At 35.3% G+C, this 19460-nt stretch overlaps 1 protein-coding gene across 3 annotated transcripts in view; it reads left to right on the top strand.

Annotated features, from left to right (window-relative positions):
- SPIRE1 (spire type actin nucleation factor 1) overlaps window positions 1-19460 on the top strand; it is a 52715-nt gene that overhangs the window by 8850 nt on the left and 24405 nt on the right. For all 3 annotated transcript variants that reach the window (XM_039339262.1, XM_039339263.1, XM_039339264.1), the window contains exons 2-6: window positions 7264-7298; window positions 11385-11612; window positions 15810-15935; window positions 18549-18629; window positions 19195-19359. In XM_039339262.1, coding sequence (XP_039195196.1) covers window positions 7264-7298; window positions 11385-11612; window positions 15810-15935; window positions 18549-18629; window positions 19195-19359 — 635 coding nt within the window. The remainder of the gene's footprint in view (window positions 1-7263; window positions 7299-11384; window positions 11613-15809; window positions 15936-18548; window positions 18630-19194; window positions 19360-19460) is intronic.

Raw genomic sequence — 19460 nt, 5'->3', positions numbered from 1 at the left:
CGATTTTACCTCTTCTCCTTTCTTATGTAGACCTTTTGGTTTTATTAATTGAGTAAGAATTATATGGAATCGCACATGAAATAATATGAGAGCCATTTGGTCACGTGGTTAAGGCACCAGGCTAGAAACAGGAGACTGTGGCTTCTAGTCCTGCCTTAAGCACGAAAGCCGTGTGGGTGACTTTGAGCCAGTCATCTACCTCACAGAGGAGTTGTTGTGAGTAAAATAGGAGGAGGAAGGGTATTGGATATGATCATCACTTTCAATAATTTAGAAAAATAATAAAGGCAGGTTTTTTTTAAAAAAATTAAAGAATGACAAATGCATGATGGCATTGGATAGCAAACTCCACCTTACATATTTGTGTCCTGGTATCTGCTACAAATACATAAGGCCTGCATTATTGTATATGATGCACATTTTATTTATGGATTCTTAACATTTAAATCTTCTAAGATGAAATACTATTTTTTAAAAAATAGGTATAATCTGCAACCAAAGAACAGAACAAAGTTTAGATTTTGATGGCAAAATCCCAAAAGTCTTGTTCCTTTGTCTTTATGAGAGCTTGCATCCTTTATCTTAATATATTCTGCACATAATAATAATAATAATAATAATAATAATAATAATAATAATAATAATAAGTTGGAAGGGACCTTGGAGGTCATCTAGTCCAACCCCCTGCTCAGGCAGGAAACCCTTTCTGCTATTTCCTTGAAATAATAGATATTGAATTTATAAAGTCTTCCTAAGGAGCAGCTTAATTTTTGCATTACATGTACATTTCTTTAATGTGTTGTTAATACAATCATTTATCTTTCATAGAAAAAAGACCACAAGCAACTGGGATCATGATCCACAGGGCAAGTGATATATAAGTAAATGACCTATGTTGAACAGCATATTAGATATGAAAAACAACTGCCAAGAGGAAACATTAACCACTAATATGCTCTTCATATGTGTACACAGAAAGAACTGTAAGAATCCATAGATTCTGTATATTAGTCTGAACATGCAAAGAATATACATGGTTAACATAGTAACCAATGATCACTAAGCTTTTTTCATTTTTCATTTTTGTTTAGTTGAAGAATTTTCATCCTTTTAGTCAAAGATGGCATATTGAATGATTTACAAAGGTCACTAATAACACATGCATTTGTAGTTTTCATTTCTAATACATATTCAAATCTCATAGTGTTGATTTTTGTATTTGTAATAGTTATATTTTACTTGGCATTAGTCAGACTACAGTTGGCTTCCCTTCTTAAAAGAACCATGACAACTATCAGAATGCAAGGTGTCTATAAACAAATCCGTGTAAAGAATAGTTAAAAGAACTGAATATATCTATCTTGCAATAGAAAAAAAAACTGAGACAAATATCTAAAAAGCTGACATATACAAGAAGGGACCAATCTAGTCATTATGGAAATCGAGGCCAGGACAAGAATCAATGAGATGAAATTACATGAAAACAGATTCAAGTTGAACATTAGGAAAGATTTAATACAAAATAGATTTCCAGTTACTTTTCTTGCTAGTTTTCAGTGAACAAATAACTTTTGTTGCTTCTAAACTCTTGCACTGATGAACGCAATATTACGTTATGCACTAAGACATGAATAATGCTGAAAGAGTTAAGTCTAATATGCTTACTGAGTTTTTGATCAGAAATGGAACCAGAAATAGGAGATACATTGTTCAGTATAATAGTTGAAGAGGAAGAATATGCTTTTCATTCTAAACAAGGGGGAACATTTCCTTGATTTGCTTTTACATTAAGTTCAATGACAATACTACAAATGACAGACTACAAATCTTGCTTGATAAGTACTACTAGAAATATGAACACTAATAAATTCTCAGGTTTGATAAACTTAGCGCTAACTTAGACCAAATAATTTCTTAGCATAAACCAACTCAAGGATCTGTAAGCTTCATTTCTTTTCAGACTGTGTGCATATTCTCTTATGCTAAATATTTTTGATGAATAACACTAAAGAATATTAAATCATTAAAGTTGTATTGCAGAAAGAAAAAGTTAAAGTAAGCTTCAATTTCTCAAACCACTCTAAATTTCATGTTGGAAAAACTGAATACAATACTTTAATTTACAATATATATATATATACAAAAAGGAAAAAGTTCTATAATGATGACAAAGTCAGGCCAACTTGGATGGAGGAAGAGGAGATAACATCAAAAAACGATGAAATATCTTACTATAAAATAAACACAGTCTTACTTTTCTATCTTTGACTTGGGAAGAAATTGAGGGATTATCCATAGATTATAGTGAGTTTTAGAAATGCTTACCTCAGAAGTTCAGAATAGTGTCAGATATCAACACCTTATCCCTCAGAGATGAAGGTGAGGGTTTTGTTTTTACCTTTCTTCCCAGGAAAAAAAAATAGATTTTTTTTAGGCCATTTTAAAGTAATTTATCTATTTACTACTAAAACTCTTGTGCCTATACTATAACCTTTAACTGGGCAAAATGGTGCATCATCAGTGAAAATATTTTCAACCAAGGTTCTTCAAATGGGCTAATACTTACAGAATGCATCTAAAATCTGAGATCCATGACTCCTGTGGAATTGAAATTTGGCAAATTTTATAAAACATGACAGAAATTATTATAAAGCATTTTATGACATAATGCAAAATGTTATAAAATGTTTTTTGTGCTCAATTCCTGATACTTGACTTTGTTGAGCAATTCAACATGGGCTAATTTCAAGGCAGATACATCTCTGAATATCCCCCTGAATTTTAAATAAATTTTCCAGTACATTAGAAGCTCTACTATTGTTGAAGGCATTGAGGAATGTGATAAAAATATCTCTGAAATGATGATCCAACAGATTATGGGTTGTCTAGTATATATAATATGCAGCTTTTCATTAGACACACCACTTACTTATTTCTGCTGGGTTATATATGAGAGGAGTAAAAAGTATCATTCTGCTTAAATGTCATTGTCTTGTTATAAGGTAGAGGTCCTCAACCCCTGGGTAGCAGCCCACTACTGGGCCTTGAGCCCTTCGGAACCATGCATGCGCATGCTTCCTCACTTGCACAAGCAGCAGGCAGGCATGCACACATCCCCACTTGCACAAGCAGCAGGCAAGTGTACATGCACCCCATTTATGTGAATGGTGGGTGTGTATGCCCGCCACTTATGCAGATGAAGCTGCAGGCACATGCACTTCCCCACCGCTCATACGGAACTATCCCCTCTCCCCCCTTCCTCCCAGCCAGGCTGTAAAGCTTGGTATAAATGTGCTGTACCACTCATGCACACATACACACACCATGGATGTAAGGAGTCTTTATCAAGGCTTCCAAGCCTGAATTGTATTCCCCAGCAATTCCCTGTGCCGGCATCAGCTCAACCCAATGAGTTCCACAGGCTACTCAAATGAAGCCAACACTAGTCCTCAAGGCAAGGCAAGGCAAGTCCAATCTATTAGGCAAAGACAAATTCCAAGACAAAGGCAAATCCACAGGCAAAGGCAACAGTTGAAGAGACACAATCCGAAGTTCAAGGCAAGAACACACAGCAAGGAAATGAACACATTATTCCCAGCAACACCTCCATCTATCTGTTGTTCTAAATAGCCAGCTTCTGGTACAGCCCATCAAGGAGGTTGAGACTTTCTCCTCACGAGTAATCTGGCTGACCTTCTCTGCTCCTGCCTTTTCTCTGCCTTACGTGTTCTCAGATCAGATGAAGGCACTTCCTCTTCCTAATCACGGACTAGGTGCAGCTGCATGCTTTCCCCATCTGAAGCCTCAGGACTATCCTGTTGCAGCTATGCTTCAGCTAAATCCCTCTCAGATGGCTGCTTGGAGCCATTGACTAACTCCATTCCAGACCTGCTGGGAACTGGTTCATCCTCCTCCAAGCTGACATCTGGAGAGGTATCTGGGGAAGTGTCCAGGGGAGTCATCCCAATAAGGCACCTAGATGAGATAACCTCTGTGGAAAGATACCATAAACAATTATATCAAAAGCTGTTGAGATCCAGGGTTATATATGCCTAGCATGGTTTTGTTGCCAAAATCAGGCATAAACTCTGAAGGAAATGGATCTAGAAAATCCATTTTCCTCCCCCAAAATCAAATCTGATCACCTATCACCCACCATATTCAAACATCTTGATCTGGAAGTCTATATTGACCAATAATTATTTAAATCTTCTGGATTCATTTTTTTTAACCAATGCTTTCACTACAGTCCTATTTAATAAGTTTGGGACCATCTTTTCTTAAAACAGCAAATACAATCCCAGCTTGGACATTTTCCTACTAGATGTAATAAGAAAGACCCAAGTGCATCTGAAAGGATGAATTTATTTATCAAATATCAAGCTGGTTGTGTTTGAAAGTAAAACAGAATAAATTATTGCAAGCTATAAATAAATGATAGAAAAGCAGAACAAGTACACAAATGTATTTATTTTTATCCTACCTTTTTATTTTTATAGATAACTCAAGGCAGCGGACATACTTAATACTGCTTCCTTCTCCTATTTTCCCCACAACAACAACCCTGTGAGATAGGCTGGGCTGAGAGAGAGTGACTCACCCAAAGTCACCTAGCTGGCATTTATGCCTAAAACAGAAATAGAACTCATAGCTCCCTAGTTTCTAGCTTGGTGCTTAATCACTAAACTAAATTAGCTTTCCAAAATTATTATCGCAAAAATTATTCATACAATAAATAGTTTAAAGGCAACAAATATATAAGTAGTCTTCAATTTATGATTGTAATGAAACCTGCCAATTTCATTTGTAAGTTATGACGGTCATAAACTGGGACATCAAGTGCCTGACCTGATTTTAAAACCTTTCTTTGTGGCAATTGTTAAGCAAACACTGCCATTGTTAAATGAATCTATTGTTTGGAGCTATGGGGCATTTTTGCTGAAAGCCAGAAGCAACCACCTGTTTTCAGCAAAAATTGGGGTCCACGTAGGATGTGACCACAGGATGCTGCAAATGGTCTGTAAATGCTGAATGCCCAAAATAGAACTTTGGAACCAAATCATAAGTACCTTTTTTGGGGGGGGGGATCTGTTGTAACTTTGAACAGTATGATTGGTTACAAGTCTAGGATTACCTGTATTCCCTATTAGCTATCTATGTTTCTGAAGGACGGGATGAGTTTGCATTCTGCCAGAAAGGCCTTATGTTCTGCCAGAAATGTTAAAGTCTGTCAGACTATTGGTGGATTTCCCCAGCTTAGTTTCCTTTCATGATGAGTGTTACAGGCAGAAAAAACACCCATCAACTGTTTCCTCCATCTTGGGCAAGGGCTATCATTGGAAGAAACCAAGTTTTAACACGTGGCTAGATCATAGGTTTAGCCATCTATCAAAACTTAGTGCAAAGAGAATTGATCTGCAAGGTGAGTAGGCCTGCCCAGCAAAGCAGAAGAATATTTTCTGCTTTACTCAACAGTCCTCCTCCACCTCTGCAGTACAGGCTCTTGGTTTTCATTACATCTCTAAAACTGCCTGGTAAAACAACAGAGGCGCTTCTGTTTTATTGGATATTTTTTCCTTATTCCTCAAATCAGGAGCTGGGTTTCTCCACCCTTTTCTCCTGCAGTCCTTCTCCACCCTTTCAGTCAGCCACAGATTGAAGACCTGGAAAATAAACACCCAGCAGGAGTTAGAAGAAACAAATCAACCCACCAATCACTGTGAGCCAGTTCCTAAAATAGCAAATGAGCATCAGAGGAGTAGTTTGGGAAAGTGAGGGCGAACTTCTGAATTTAAAAGTAGGCCTGAAAAACTGGTGACATTTTTTTGAGAGAGCTATATGGTAAAACAAGATTCTCTGATTTCAAATCACTATTTCCCCCAAGCTTTTTGGGGGGTGGAGGGACTACATAGAATAATAGAAGGGACCTTGAAGATCTTCTAATCCAACCCCCTACCTAAGCAGGAGATCCTATACCATTTCAGATAAATTTCTAGTCTCTTTTTGAAAGCCTCCAATGATGGCGCACCCACAACCTCTAAAGGCAAGCTGTTACATTGGTTGATTGCTCTCACTGTTAGGTAATTCTTTTTAGTTCTAGATTTAGTTAGTTCTTAGTTCTCCTTAGTTCTAAGTTGCTTTTCTCCTTAGTTTCCATCCATTGTTCCTCTCTCTCTCTCTCTCTCTCTCTCTCTCTCTCTCTCTCTCTCTCTCTCCTCTCCCCCTCCCTCCCTCCCTCCCTCTCTCTCTCTCTCTCTCTCTCTCTCTCTCTCTCTCTCTCTCTCTCTCTCTCTCTCTTGGTGCTTTGGAAAATTGTTGATTCCCTCATCTTTGGCTGAAGGATGCTTGCAAATTGAAATAGGCAGCTCTTTACCCAATACATTTCTAGTCCCTTAAAGCTGATCAATGTGTTCAGAGGCCTGACAGGTAAATAATCATCTTTTCCAGTCAACAAGTAAATTTAGTATTAATTAATAAGTGGCAAATATGGGGGAGTTGCACCCTGAATTAGTGTGAAAGAGATGGCTTTCTGTGCATATTTACCTCTCCTGTTGTAGTCAGCTTCAGCTCAGGCTGATCCAGGAGTCTATTTGGGGGTTCAGTTTCAGAAACCTGGGAAGAACATGGGAAGAGCGCTGCTTGAAAGAACTCAACTGCCAATCCAAAAGCAGAATGGAAAACAGTATGCAGGGACAGAGGTAGCAGGGCATAGCTGTCAAAGCCTAGAGAGGCCAGTATAAATAGATAGGTTTCAACTATTGCCCATGTCACTAACTACATTGTTAATATGGCCAAACATATTTTAACAAAAGAGGAAAAACACTATTTTAAAACAAGCAGTTAAAAATGACTCTAAGCTGTCTTTGATGTGTGCTGAAGATAAGATGGAGACAAAGTCATAGGAACATGTTGAATAACCAAAACCAGCAGAATGTGTTTGTCCTGTGCTTAGAGGGTGCTGAGTTTAATGGGCCTTACTCTTAAGGAAATAGACATGGACCTTAAAGCCAAAAGGAAAAAAAAAAGCACATGGCACTTAAATGGTGTCTGTTCATGTATTTGTTATGTGTATAATTACAAAGTAAATGAGTATGTATGCATTCAGAACTGATGATCTTAAAATGGTTTTCATTTTGAAAGGGATTTCAGTCTTGCCTTTATCGGGTTCATAGAGAGAATGCAATTGAGATTTTCTAATTTTGTTTTTAAATTGACTGTTTTTTCTTTTAAATATGACAGTAACTTTTCTTTTTACATTTTTAGGTAAATCTAAACATTCACATTTTTCTGAAACAAAGGTAAGAATTTATATGAAATATAACATGATTTCTTATATATTTTGTTACAACTATTAGTAATTAGTAGCATTCTGTAACACAGACATGAGGCAGAGAGTCCTCGCTCCCTCCCTCTTAATGCAGAAAGAAAAACAGTTGAAGCACGTAGAAATCTTTTACTAGATCAGTTCAGAAAGTTTGACATTTCATAAAACGTCCAATATGCTTTGAGGTCTATAGGAAAGAAGTTATACAGTTTGCCCATAACTGGCCACTTTGTACACCAGTTGAAATTCTGGAGAGCAAATAAAAGCATTAATAATGATTTTGCTTACAGCTCTGATTGTTCTGCTTCAGGGATATTTTTAATAACACTGATTTATAATTTCAGTCTGACCAAATGCGATTAGCTGCAATGAATACAGCCAAAGTCAGGAAGTAGTACAAGGAGTCCTTGCTTAATGACAGTAATTGGGACTGACAACTCCATTGCTAAGTGTTGCAGTCATAAAGCATGATGTTACAGGACTGCGTTGACTTACAAAGGCAGTTGCTGTTGCCATTGTTAGGCAAATTCCAGATGGTCATTAAGGACATGATCACCACTTGTAATCTGTTGACTTTCCCAATGACTTTGCTTATTGGAAGTTGGCAGTGGAGGTCACAAATGGCAATCACGTGACTGCCAGACTCTGCAACTGTCATAATTGATAAAAAGTTGCCAAGTGCCCAAATTACAATTGCATAACTGTTGTACACTGTGATATTTACTACTACGAGGACCCATCCTACATCTCATTCAACACTGTCATAACTTTGAACAATCCCTGAATGAGTGGTATATGTTTTGGATTAAAACATTATTTTAAAATATGGCAAGAATATGATCAAATATGGACTACATGCAATTAGTCAGCACAAGTGTTCTGGTAAGACTTTAAATATTGGGTGTATGTAGGTGTGTATCTTAATTCAAGTAATGCCAGTATTTTTGCCCTAAACTCTTTAAGGGCATTTGTTTGTTTGTTTGTTTGTTTATTCTATATGCTGCCCATCTCACTATCGAGCAACTCTGGGTGGCTTACAACACCATAAAAACAAGAATATGTGAAAACATTAAAATTAGTAAGAAATTTGCTACACTAGTACATGAATGGGAGGGGTTGGGATGTTCTTAATCCACTAGCCAACTCCAGTGGGGATTGCCCCCATCACAGTTCCAAGCCAGTCGGCAGAGTCAGGTTTTTAGACCCTTCCTGAGGCCAGGGGAATGGGGGCAGATTTCATCTCCAATGGCACAACGTTCTAAAGGGTGGGAGCCACACCAGCTGAAATTGTTTGACTAATGGGATATGCAGCATGCCCTTCTGCAGGACTGAGTGGGGCAGGCCAATCCCTTTGGGGTAAGATGGTTCCTCAGGTAGAGGAATCATTTGTTTCATTGCTGCTAGCTCCTTATATTAATTTGTTCAGCTACTTTTTAATTTAGGATTTAGGTTTGAAATATACTTCTCTCCTGCTACATACATGCCTATAATATGCAACTAGGTTATTTATCTGAAATGGTATAGCGTTTCTTGCCTAAGCAGGGGGTTGGACTTGAAGACCTCCAAGGCCCCTTCCAACTCTGTTATTCTATTCTATTCCATTCCATTCCATTGTATTATATTATATTCCATTCCATTCCATTCCATTCTATTCTATTCTATTCAGTGTATGTTTATTCCAAAATATATCAAAGTGGATTCAATGGATTTATAATTATTATCTATACTTATTACTGAAGTTTAGATTTCAGTAAAGATCATTGGAAATATTATGAGATAAGGTACAAGATCAAATAGCTTTTTGTAAATCTCCCAGATTAATATTAACATTAGACAGATAAACAAACAAAGGATACTGCATTTTTCCTGAACTCACTTCTCTACAATTTATCAATTCAACCAGTGGGACTACTCTCACTGATCTCATTTAATTTAATCTTAGTGAAAGTCTAAATCCAGAATTAGTTGCGTGCAAAAAAGTATGCTCCCAATTAGTTAAAATATCCGTATTGATTTGACCTATTCAAAATCTGACATGATTTTTTTAAATTTCACAATACTTTGCAATCATGCAGATGTAATGCTTTATTCATACATTTATCTGTAACTGTAGAATCAGTACAGTTTGCCCTACATGTTTTTTGTTATAGTCTTGAAATGTGGAGCAAACAGCAATCTAAATACCTTTATTATCCAATGCTAAGTCATATCGCAGTGAACTAATTCAGTCATCTAGAAGATTACCAGTGTAATCAAACAGCCAAAATGTTCTTTCTCTGTAGTTGTTGACATTGAACAATACAAGGTACAATGAACTTAATATTAGATGAGACACTTTAAAATATCTACCTGCATTTTTTCCAATTTGTTAACATTTATAAAGCTGCAATTAAATGTAAAAAATAACTGTTTCTATTATAATGATATAGGCAACAGATTTTCAATATGCAGTTCATGAAAGGTTAATTGTGAAGCTACAATTTTAAATATATTTGGTTTCTTTGTTTGTTGAAGGAGTTCACATATCCAAATAGGAAAATTAACAAACCTTCTGTTTGAAGAGTGAAGCAGTTTTCTCTGACCTGTACATAATGTTCTCAAGAATGTTGAAGAAAAGTCATGTGCTAGTAAAGAGAACAATGTATATACTTAAATAACTGCTTTCATTATTAAGTTTAGAATAGTCTAAACTATTATTACAGGAATGCATGAAATATTTTTATATGGAGCATTATAGTAATTTACTGTTGTTAGAACCTAATAAAATGGATGCTTTAGTCATCTATTTCCTGACTTAAAAATAATCTGCATTGAATTGTTAGTCTAATTCCTTAGTATGTTTGTAGTGTAATTTACACTATTGCTATGAATTAATTAATATTGGCATTATATTTTTATCTGGTAATCCATTCAATTTGGATTGATAAGTTTCAGAAGTTTGCAAATCAGAATATTAAGTGGCACCAGAATCTAAGGTTCCGTGATTTTTTGAAAATTTCTCACATGGCAGGATAAACATAATTTGCTATGACAGATGATTTTTGAAGTTTTTTTTTTTTTAAAAAAAAAAACAAGCCGAAGGAATAAATAGCCCTGATGAAAAATTAAGGAGGCAAGAATTTTGGCTCAAGACAGCTTTTTTAGTGTTTACAAGGAAAAACATGCATTGAGGCTTTGTTATTTTATTTATGAATATGAGAACTTCAGGGAAACAACAAGTCTATGGACAATGCTGTATTATATTGTTTAAGTGTGGGAGAATGGTATGCATGATATTGTATTACAGCATGAGATGTGAAAGTAAAAGACCATAATATAATTAAAAGGTCTAGTTTTTAATACTTGTTTATTAAATATATACTGTAACAAAGAGAGACAGAGCCCTTATATTCGTTTTCTAATTATCTGCATTAAAGTTAATTAACTTTATTAAACTAACTAAAATCTATCATTTAAATTTCAGCCCCTTTCAAACATCAAAGAAATAGGAGGGGTAGATATGAAAAAGAAAATGAGAGGAATGTTTGTCCCATTTCCCATCTAGTGGTTCTAATTCTGTCCTACATTCCCCCCTCTTGGAACTTTCCCTTTCATCCCCATTTTTCCTCCTCCTATATTATGTGGAGTAAGCTTGCTGTGTTCTACTCAACTGAGCTTTATCATACCTATAGTTCCACATGTAGACTTCAAAGGAAGAATGTTTGCATAACATTGAAAGTAATCTGGTTACAGCCTGGTTATTCAAAGCAAACAAACTAAAATTAAACACATCTACCTTATTCAAGTTCAGTATTTTGAAAAGTACCATCAGCAAGATAGTTTGTGGGGTAGGGGGCAAGCTGCATATTAGAAACTCATTAGTTAACATCTGGATTATATTGTAATTATTATGTTTTTCCCTTATATAATATTAATATGGTAAGAGATTTTTTTTTCTTGTTTAACTATTGATTTAATATAAACTAGTATTTTGCTTTTCAGATATTTTGGACTATAACTTAAATAAGATAGAAGTTGCAAAATGACTGTTTACCTAAAACCTGATACAATCCCTTTTCAGGTTATAGAATCACTAGGAATTATTATTTATAAAGCACTGGATTATGGCTTGAAAGAGAATGAAGAGCGAGAGCTCAGCCCTCCCTTGGAGCAACTGATTGATCATATGACTAACACAGTGGAGGCAGATGCGACCAAAGATGAAGGCTATGAAGCCCTGGATGAAGTCATAGATGATGAACATCAAGGCAATATTGAAGTTATACAGTCTTATAGAGATGTCATGAAGGTATAGTTTTAATCTATTTATCCAATGTTGATATTTAAGAAACAGTTAAAATAAACAACATCTTTTATGTTTAGACAGAGCACTGACATTGTGGTTGTCTAATAAAGAATATTAGAGTTGACCTAGATATTATAGTGTTGACCCTGACAGTATATTCAAATTTAAAATATTATTTTCATCTGATATATGACTTAGCACACACCTGTTTTTTTGTTTTTGTTTTTACTGCATTTCAGTTTTCAAGAGTCTATTGTCTTCTACTACAGTCATTCCAATGCAAAGCTTCTTGGGAATTTCATCACTGCATTGATGTAATATTCTTCTACAACCCACACATTCTTAGCACATTCCATTTTCATATAAACACATACCAGAGTGATCTGTTTATCTCAGTCAGATTAAAATTTAATTTTTTTTGCAATATGCAAAGTTGGGTATATAAAAAGTATTTTTCTGTAAATAGTCCTTTATTTAAATGTATTTATTTAGCACTGTAAATTTACCCTTTAATTCAGCATGAAAGTTTTCTTCAAAATACAATATTCACATCTTAAGTAGTTACTATCTCTAGATAGTTATTAACATAGCCTTTGAGTGAACATTGATTCTTGGTGACTTTCTTCCACACTTAATGATCAGTTGCTTGGCAACTATTTGAAGTTATGACAACACCCCCTCTCTAAGCTACTTACAACTTGGTTCCAGAGTTTGACAGCTGCACACCTCATCATAATCAGTGACTGCATTTCAGGCACAACCACCTCAGTTTTGTAGCCAATTGCAGCATTCCATGAACCGATGTTTACAATTTTTGACATTGTTTGCCAGTTTCTGACCTTTTTGTCTGGCATCCGCAAAAAAAGCCAATAAGAATATATTGATCCATTTAACAACTTTGGCATTTGTTTAATATCCACAGTGTTCACTTAACAACTGCTGCAAAAAAAGTAATAAAATCTGGCCCAATCACATGAGTACCTCAACTTATAACCGTCATGACTTACAACAGAAACTCCAGGCACCATTATAATCATAAGTCAAAGACTACCTATAATGTAGGACATTTCTTTCAACTTTAAAGGCTATTTAATAGACTAATATCAAAGAGATAAAATACTGCTTAGCTTGTTGAGATCCACCTGGTTATATGCTATCCAATGCATGTCTATGTAGGAGAAGATTTGGGTAAAGAAATGTTTACTTTCACCTGATCAAAACAAACCTTCTACGATATTATACCATAGATTGCAGCACATAGAATTTGGGTTCATGTGATATACTTGCTGTCTATATGGCTGTGCCACAATTAGAAAAAATAAAATATGCCCATTTATGAGAAAGTCACAAGTTGCTCTTCATGTTTTACTATTCATATTTAGGTATACAGTTCCCACCACATTCAACTTTTTAAATGTTTCCTCTAGCGTACCTAATACTTACTGCAGCACTGTTACACATAGCCATTTTAATATTCATTATTCATTACAGATCACATAGGTATTACTTATAACCTTTTGATCAACATTTGCACATTTTAGAATTTCTCCTTTCTTTTTCCCATCTTTGCTAAACATTCAACCAAGCTACACATATTCATCTACTTTCTCTATTTTTCATCATACAACTCTTTGTCTTTGATTAGTTGATTGTCTGATCATACCTCATGACATTATACAAAATCATTCAAGTTCTTAACCTGGGTAAATTACTCAGACTTGGGTAAAATAATTTTACTTTAGGTAATGACACACAACCCCATTATCGAATCACAACAGAGACATTTAAATTGACTTAAAAGGCTTTACCTGCACTGCATAAAATACTTTATGATAAGTAGTTTTGGACAATGAAGGGAAAAATTGGTGAAGCATTGTCTTAACCAATAACACACCATTATGTGCAAATATTCCTTATGTGTACCACAAATATTCCTTATGCTTTTATCCACAAATATATTAGGGGGCTGTTTGATCTCCGAGCTTGGCGATTTGGCTGCAAATGTTTCATCTCCATTCGGGGGGGACATCTTCAAAGCACACTGAAGATGTCCCCCCCCCGAATGGAGACAAAACGTTTGCAGCCAAATCGCCAAGTTCGGAGATCAAACCTACAGCCCAGCTGCCATTCTGAGCTACTAATATTCAAACACATTTCACAAATATATTAAACAACCAAGGAGACACTCTCCCCCATCCCTACCCAACTTTCAACCAGTCACTAAGCATTCCTTTCTGACAGATGGTTTATTTTCATCATATGTTGCACCTACTGTGTTCAGCAATCAACCATCAGTTCCATATTTATGCAAAAATCTGGACTGCAAACTTCTTCCTAGCACAATGACACAAATGCACTTGCAAAATTTTAACTTTAAGAACAATTATAATTTGCTTTCTTGTTTACTCAAATCATGCCTATTTTCTCTGTAAGAGAATTTAAACCATTATTGTTTGTAGTAGAAGATGTCTGTATATGTAAATTCTTAAAAAATAAAACATTCTAAAGACCTGTTTGAAAAGCCACTTTTTTCTCCATCTTGTGTAATAAGAAAATGTTTGCAAATAGGCACTATGCTTGTCTCCACATGTGAACTGAAGCACTTTTTCATTTTTTATTGTGGAACACTGAACACCTAAAGAACTACACAGTGCTTGAATATCTGTATTATATTTTTCAGGATAATCTTTCTTGGCAGATGCCATTTTAAATTCAGGTTTGTTTTTTGTTTTCTGACTTATTGAAGAAAACAATACTATACTGTACCGTATTACACTATAGCATTTTATAGGTAGTATTTAACTTTCTGTTGGGGAAAGTTGGATCTTTCTGTTATAAGTCAGTAATATTGTAAAGCGAGATACCACATGAACACACCAACCTATGATGGCAATCCTTGTTACAGGTAGCTAACCAAAAATCTGCAGGTTATTTGATCCCTCCAGCCTCCAGCCTTAGTAAAGTAAAAACTGCTTCCAACTCCCCCTGTCCTTCTGTCTCTTCCCGTCTTTGCCTTTTAGCCACCTTCTCCTGTGGGCCAGAAAACAGCCTCAGAACCACTCAATTTTGGGTCTACTTGCCACGCTTTAAGAAGCCTCAGCCACATCAGGTTGGCCCAGCAAGTGTTCATTCTCCCAGTTGCCTTCTCTCCCAGATCTTTCGCCTTTTGTGCCCAGCTGCCATGGCTGAAGCAGAAGCACCTCACTGCCTTGGTCACCTGCTTTCCACTGCCATTTCCACCTCCTGCTGCTGCTGTTACTGCCTTCTTTTCATTCCCTTTGACAGAGCAGCTTTAGCCATGTGTATAGGAAATGTTCACCAGAGAATCTGGATCTGACAAAGGCAGTGAAAAGGATGCAGCAAAGGAAGTGGAAGGAGGCAGTAAAGGGAGTGAAAGGAGACAGCAAAGGCAACAGAAAAAGGCAAATGATTTTTTTTAAAAAAAGCAAAAACAGCAGGTACTTCTGTGCCCAGGACAGTTGGGCCCAAAAGATTGCCGCTGGAAACTGGGAGAGGAGGCAACTAGGCAAACAAATGCTTGATGGCACTTACTAAGACAGCTGAGACTTCATGGCAAGCAGCAACAGTCCCAGCTTTTCATGTGGCCCATTGGGAAAATTAATTGCTCACCCCTGCTTTAAAGCATGTCTTAATTAAGTGAAGATCTGGAACTAATTGCAAACAATGTAAAGTGAACAACAAATCTGGCGAGCTTTATAACAACTTGATGAAAATTTTGAGCCGATACTGACCGTGGAGCAGTTAAAGTACACATTGATCCATATGTACCTAGAGAAGTAAAGTTCATGTTGTTAAGTTCATATTGAGCCATATATATCTAAAGAAATAATCCTCTCCTTGTTTTATTTTATTTTTCCTATTGCAATTCTCACTTTGCCAAGCCTTCAGTATAATTATGGGTTTGTTTTTTTTAGTTTTGTTAGGATTTATTCTAGATGAACTGCTTTTATTAATGCATATATTCTTGAGCAAAAAACTCTAGATATTGCTAGATGATATGTGGTTAAACAACATTTGTTTTTTATTTTCTTGGGTAGCAGAATAATTCAAATATGGTTTAAAATATTTTGTGATATTGAAAATAAAATTTCGTTTCTCTGATATTTAAATTATAAATGAAGCATTTGTATTTTTTCTGTAAAACAAAACTCATTATGCTTTTCTAACCTTTTCCCATAGCTTTGCGCTGCCCATCTGCCAACCCAATCAGATGCACCAAATCACTACCAAGCAGTATGTCGTGCACTATTTGCTGAAACAATGGAGTTGTACACATTCTTAGCCAAAATTAAAAGTGCTAGAGAGGTAAGCAATGTACAAATCACTTAGTTATTTGCCTTTTAAAAATGTCATATATTTCTGTTCTTTAGTATTAATACTCTAAAACAATTGTTTTTGTTATTACAAATACTGTAATTTCTATTTTCCTGAGTTATCTTGCCAATTCACTCAAGAGTTCATTTATAAGCATTATAAATCATATCTAATGTACTAAAAATAATGAACAGATTATAATTAAAAGTTTTGAAATATTTAAACAGAAGAATTGATTTGTTTTAGGCTTTTTCATGTTTATAACAGACTCAATAAAGCCAGTCAGGTGAATTACATTTCTTCTTCTTCTTCTTCTTCTTCTTCTTCTTCTTCTTCTTCTTCTTCTTCTTCTTCTTCTTCTTCTTCTTCTTCTTCTTCTTCTTCTTCTTCTTCTTCTTCTTCTTCTTCTTCTTCTTCTTATTCTTCTTCTTCTTCTTCTTCTTCTTCTTATTCTTCTTCTTCTTCTTCTTCTTCTTCTTCTTCTTCTTCTTCTTCTTCTTCTTCTTCTTCTTCTTCTTCTTCTTCTTCTTCTTCTCCTTCTCCTTCTCCTCTCCTCTCCTTCTCCTTCTCCTTCTCCTTCTCCTTCTCCTTCTCCTTCTCCTTCTCCTTCTTCTTCTTCCACAAAAAAGTGCTGCTGAGTTTTCTCCAAACCAGTCCCTTACATTTTGAACCCATGATGTTCTTCTCCCTGCACCTTATTTGCCTTCAATCGTTTTGTTATATTTATTTTGATTTCAGTGGCACCATATAATTATAATATAAATCTGTTAATATTGGTACTGGGCTCTTTCACTACTAACATATTTTTTAGGATTTTACTTTTTAAATGGTCTTAAATAGTTTTTAATATAAATACATTCTGTGACGTGAAAGAAGATTAATGTATGTTGAACATGAAGTATAAAAATAATCAAATATTATATTTATTAAACTTTGTGTATCATTGATTACCGAAGATTTTTTTTTGTATTTTTATACTTTTTTAAAAAATATAAACTTTTTATAGGCAATCATTATTTTAAGTTTTCAAATATAAATCAGAATTACTAATCAGATGTTCTCAAATGCAATATTTATTATTGCTTTTATGCAACTGCAATGTAAGCTAATCTAAGCAACTTACAAATGCTGTAACATAATATTATTATCCCAGTAATAAGAGAGCTGGTAAAATACATGAATGTGTGGAATTTTTAGCATGTATTCTGTACATGTTTTGGCAACCATATTCTACTTGTAATAAGCAGTCCTGAAAATATACCAGCCCCAAGTAATCTAGAATTTTGAGTTGTGGGTTTGCCGTTATCTCTACCAGGTTTCTACATGGACTACATGGACTCCAAGAGCAATCCCACAGTGAGGAAGTAGCCCAATATTACTTTAAACAAGGCCCCCTGGCTGGCATTTTGCAGATACAATAGTTACGGAGAAATAGTAATACTTTATCTTGCCACTGTGATGTAAACTTAAGCATACCCATGACAAATTTAAATTGCTGCAGGGGTCTCTTTTGGTGCTTCATCTCCTGGAGTCCTTAGTAAACCAAGAAGCCCTTTGCATCAGCGGACTACTTTTTATTTTCCCACCATGAAATCATGTCTCAATTGCTCTGAGGTATATGTCAGATGGTCTCTTTTGGGTGTCAGGCCCATAATGATTTGGATAAACATTGGTGACCATGAAACCCCAAGTAGCCTCCAAACCCATTCTAGATAAGGAAAAGTGAAATTGTCCTGCAAAGTAGCCTGGGAATATCAGTTACAGCCCACGCAGCGATCAAATAGCTTAGACAGTTATCTGCAGCTGGGAGAAGGGTACATCTTGTCCCTAACATCTAATGACACATTTGTTGTCAGAGACTATCTACTGCAACAGTATCAGTTACCGTCAGAATCTCCTAAAGGACTAGTGCCACCTCTTTTCTGTCTTGGAAAAACACTGATGTAACCCCTGAAAATGAAGTGGACACATCTCACTCAGGAAGAAATTCCCTTTCCCTCCCATGCCAGATTTACTCTCTCTACAGTTGAAGCCTAGATGAGGATGGCCTTGTGACAGATAAACCTGGCATTTAATAGCATCATCCTGAGATTGTAGTCTTCAGCAATCTAGACAGCTGATTCTTTTAATGAGAGTGAAGGGCCACGCCATTCCTCAAGGCTACCTTCAGCTTTTCACTTCTCACCTTCTTGTTCCTTCATCACTCTCACTATATCCTTCGTATCAATGTGTTACTGCAGGAGTGTCAAACCGCGCCCACCCCATTGCCGGCAATGGAGAAAAAGTCGCGATACTCGCAACATGTTACGTGACGTTGCGAGTTTGACACCCCTGTGTTACTATCTTCATTTTATTGTGTTCGTTACAAAATATTGTGTGGAAGTGACAAATGCCAAAATAAACATGTGATAATTATAATCTCTTTAAATGTGAGTTTATCTGACAGTGCTGATGTTGTTTCAGGTGTTGCTAAATTATAACGCATAATATCCTTTACCACTGACCATGCTGGGTAGAATTAATAGCTATAGTTCAGCAATATCTGTAGGGCTATATCTTCACCGACCTTATTGTAAACAAATATTTTTTTCTTTTAATTGATAGAATTTAAAGAAAATACAGGAAATGGACAAAGGAAATGAAGAATCTAGCACTGACCTTGATGAATTAAAAACTGCTGATTGGGTAAAATAACTTTTTTTCATAAAGTAACGTCTTTATATTATAAACTTATAGCCAGACAACACAATCTGTGTCAAATATTTATATCAAATATTAAATATATACAAAGAAGCACATATAAAAATCTATAAAATCATGGCTAATATTACATCTTTTTCCTCTAAAAAGTAAAAAATGAAGAATTTATTGTTATTGAAGTTAAGAAACATGAGTCTAGATGCTCTATTAATTTCAAGACATGCAACTGATTATTTGGTTATCTGACAATGTAGTTAACTGCTTGCTTGTTTATAACCTTTCCTATCCTGCATACATACTTACAAAGAAATATTTGGCACTGTGTTATCTAAAATGGAATAATATATGGAAATTAGTTGGAAAAAGATAATTGTTGCAATATTCAATAAAGTAAACCCTAACTTTTAAAACTGAAGCACCATTTTGCTTCATGATACATGTAGAAGCTATGACAAGAATTTACCTATAAGTATTTAAGTTTAGTAGAGCTTCAAATACAATAATACAAACTTTGTTATATATATTAACTTTTTATTCTTAACTATTTCAGGCCCAGTTTTGGGTTCAAGTTATGAGAGATTTGCGAAATGGTGTAAAACTTAAGAAAGTTCAAGAACGTCAGTACAATCCTCTTCCCATAGAATATCAGCTCACTCCATATGAAATGTTGATGGATGATATTCGATCCAAGCGCTACACTTTAAGAAAAGTTATGGTAAGCTCTGTCAAAATCAATTTTATCATTTTTTGCATAGCCTTAAATTATGTTAGGGCTACCAAAAAGGAGAAAAAAGCAAACTATTTTAGTTAATTTGA

The sequence above is a fragment of the Crotalus tigris genome, unplaced genomic scaffold (genome assembly GCF_016545835.1).
Source record: "Crotalus tigris isolate CLP2741 ecotype Arizona unplaced genomic scaffold, ASM1654583v1 scf7180000017731.4096049, whole genome shotgun sequence".
NCBI lineage: Eukaryota > Metazoa > Chordata > Lepidosauria > Squamata > Viperidae > Crotalus > Crotalus tigris.
Note: the sequence above shows the minus strand (reverse complement) of the source record. Positions and strands in the feature narration are given on the sequence as shown.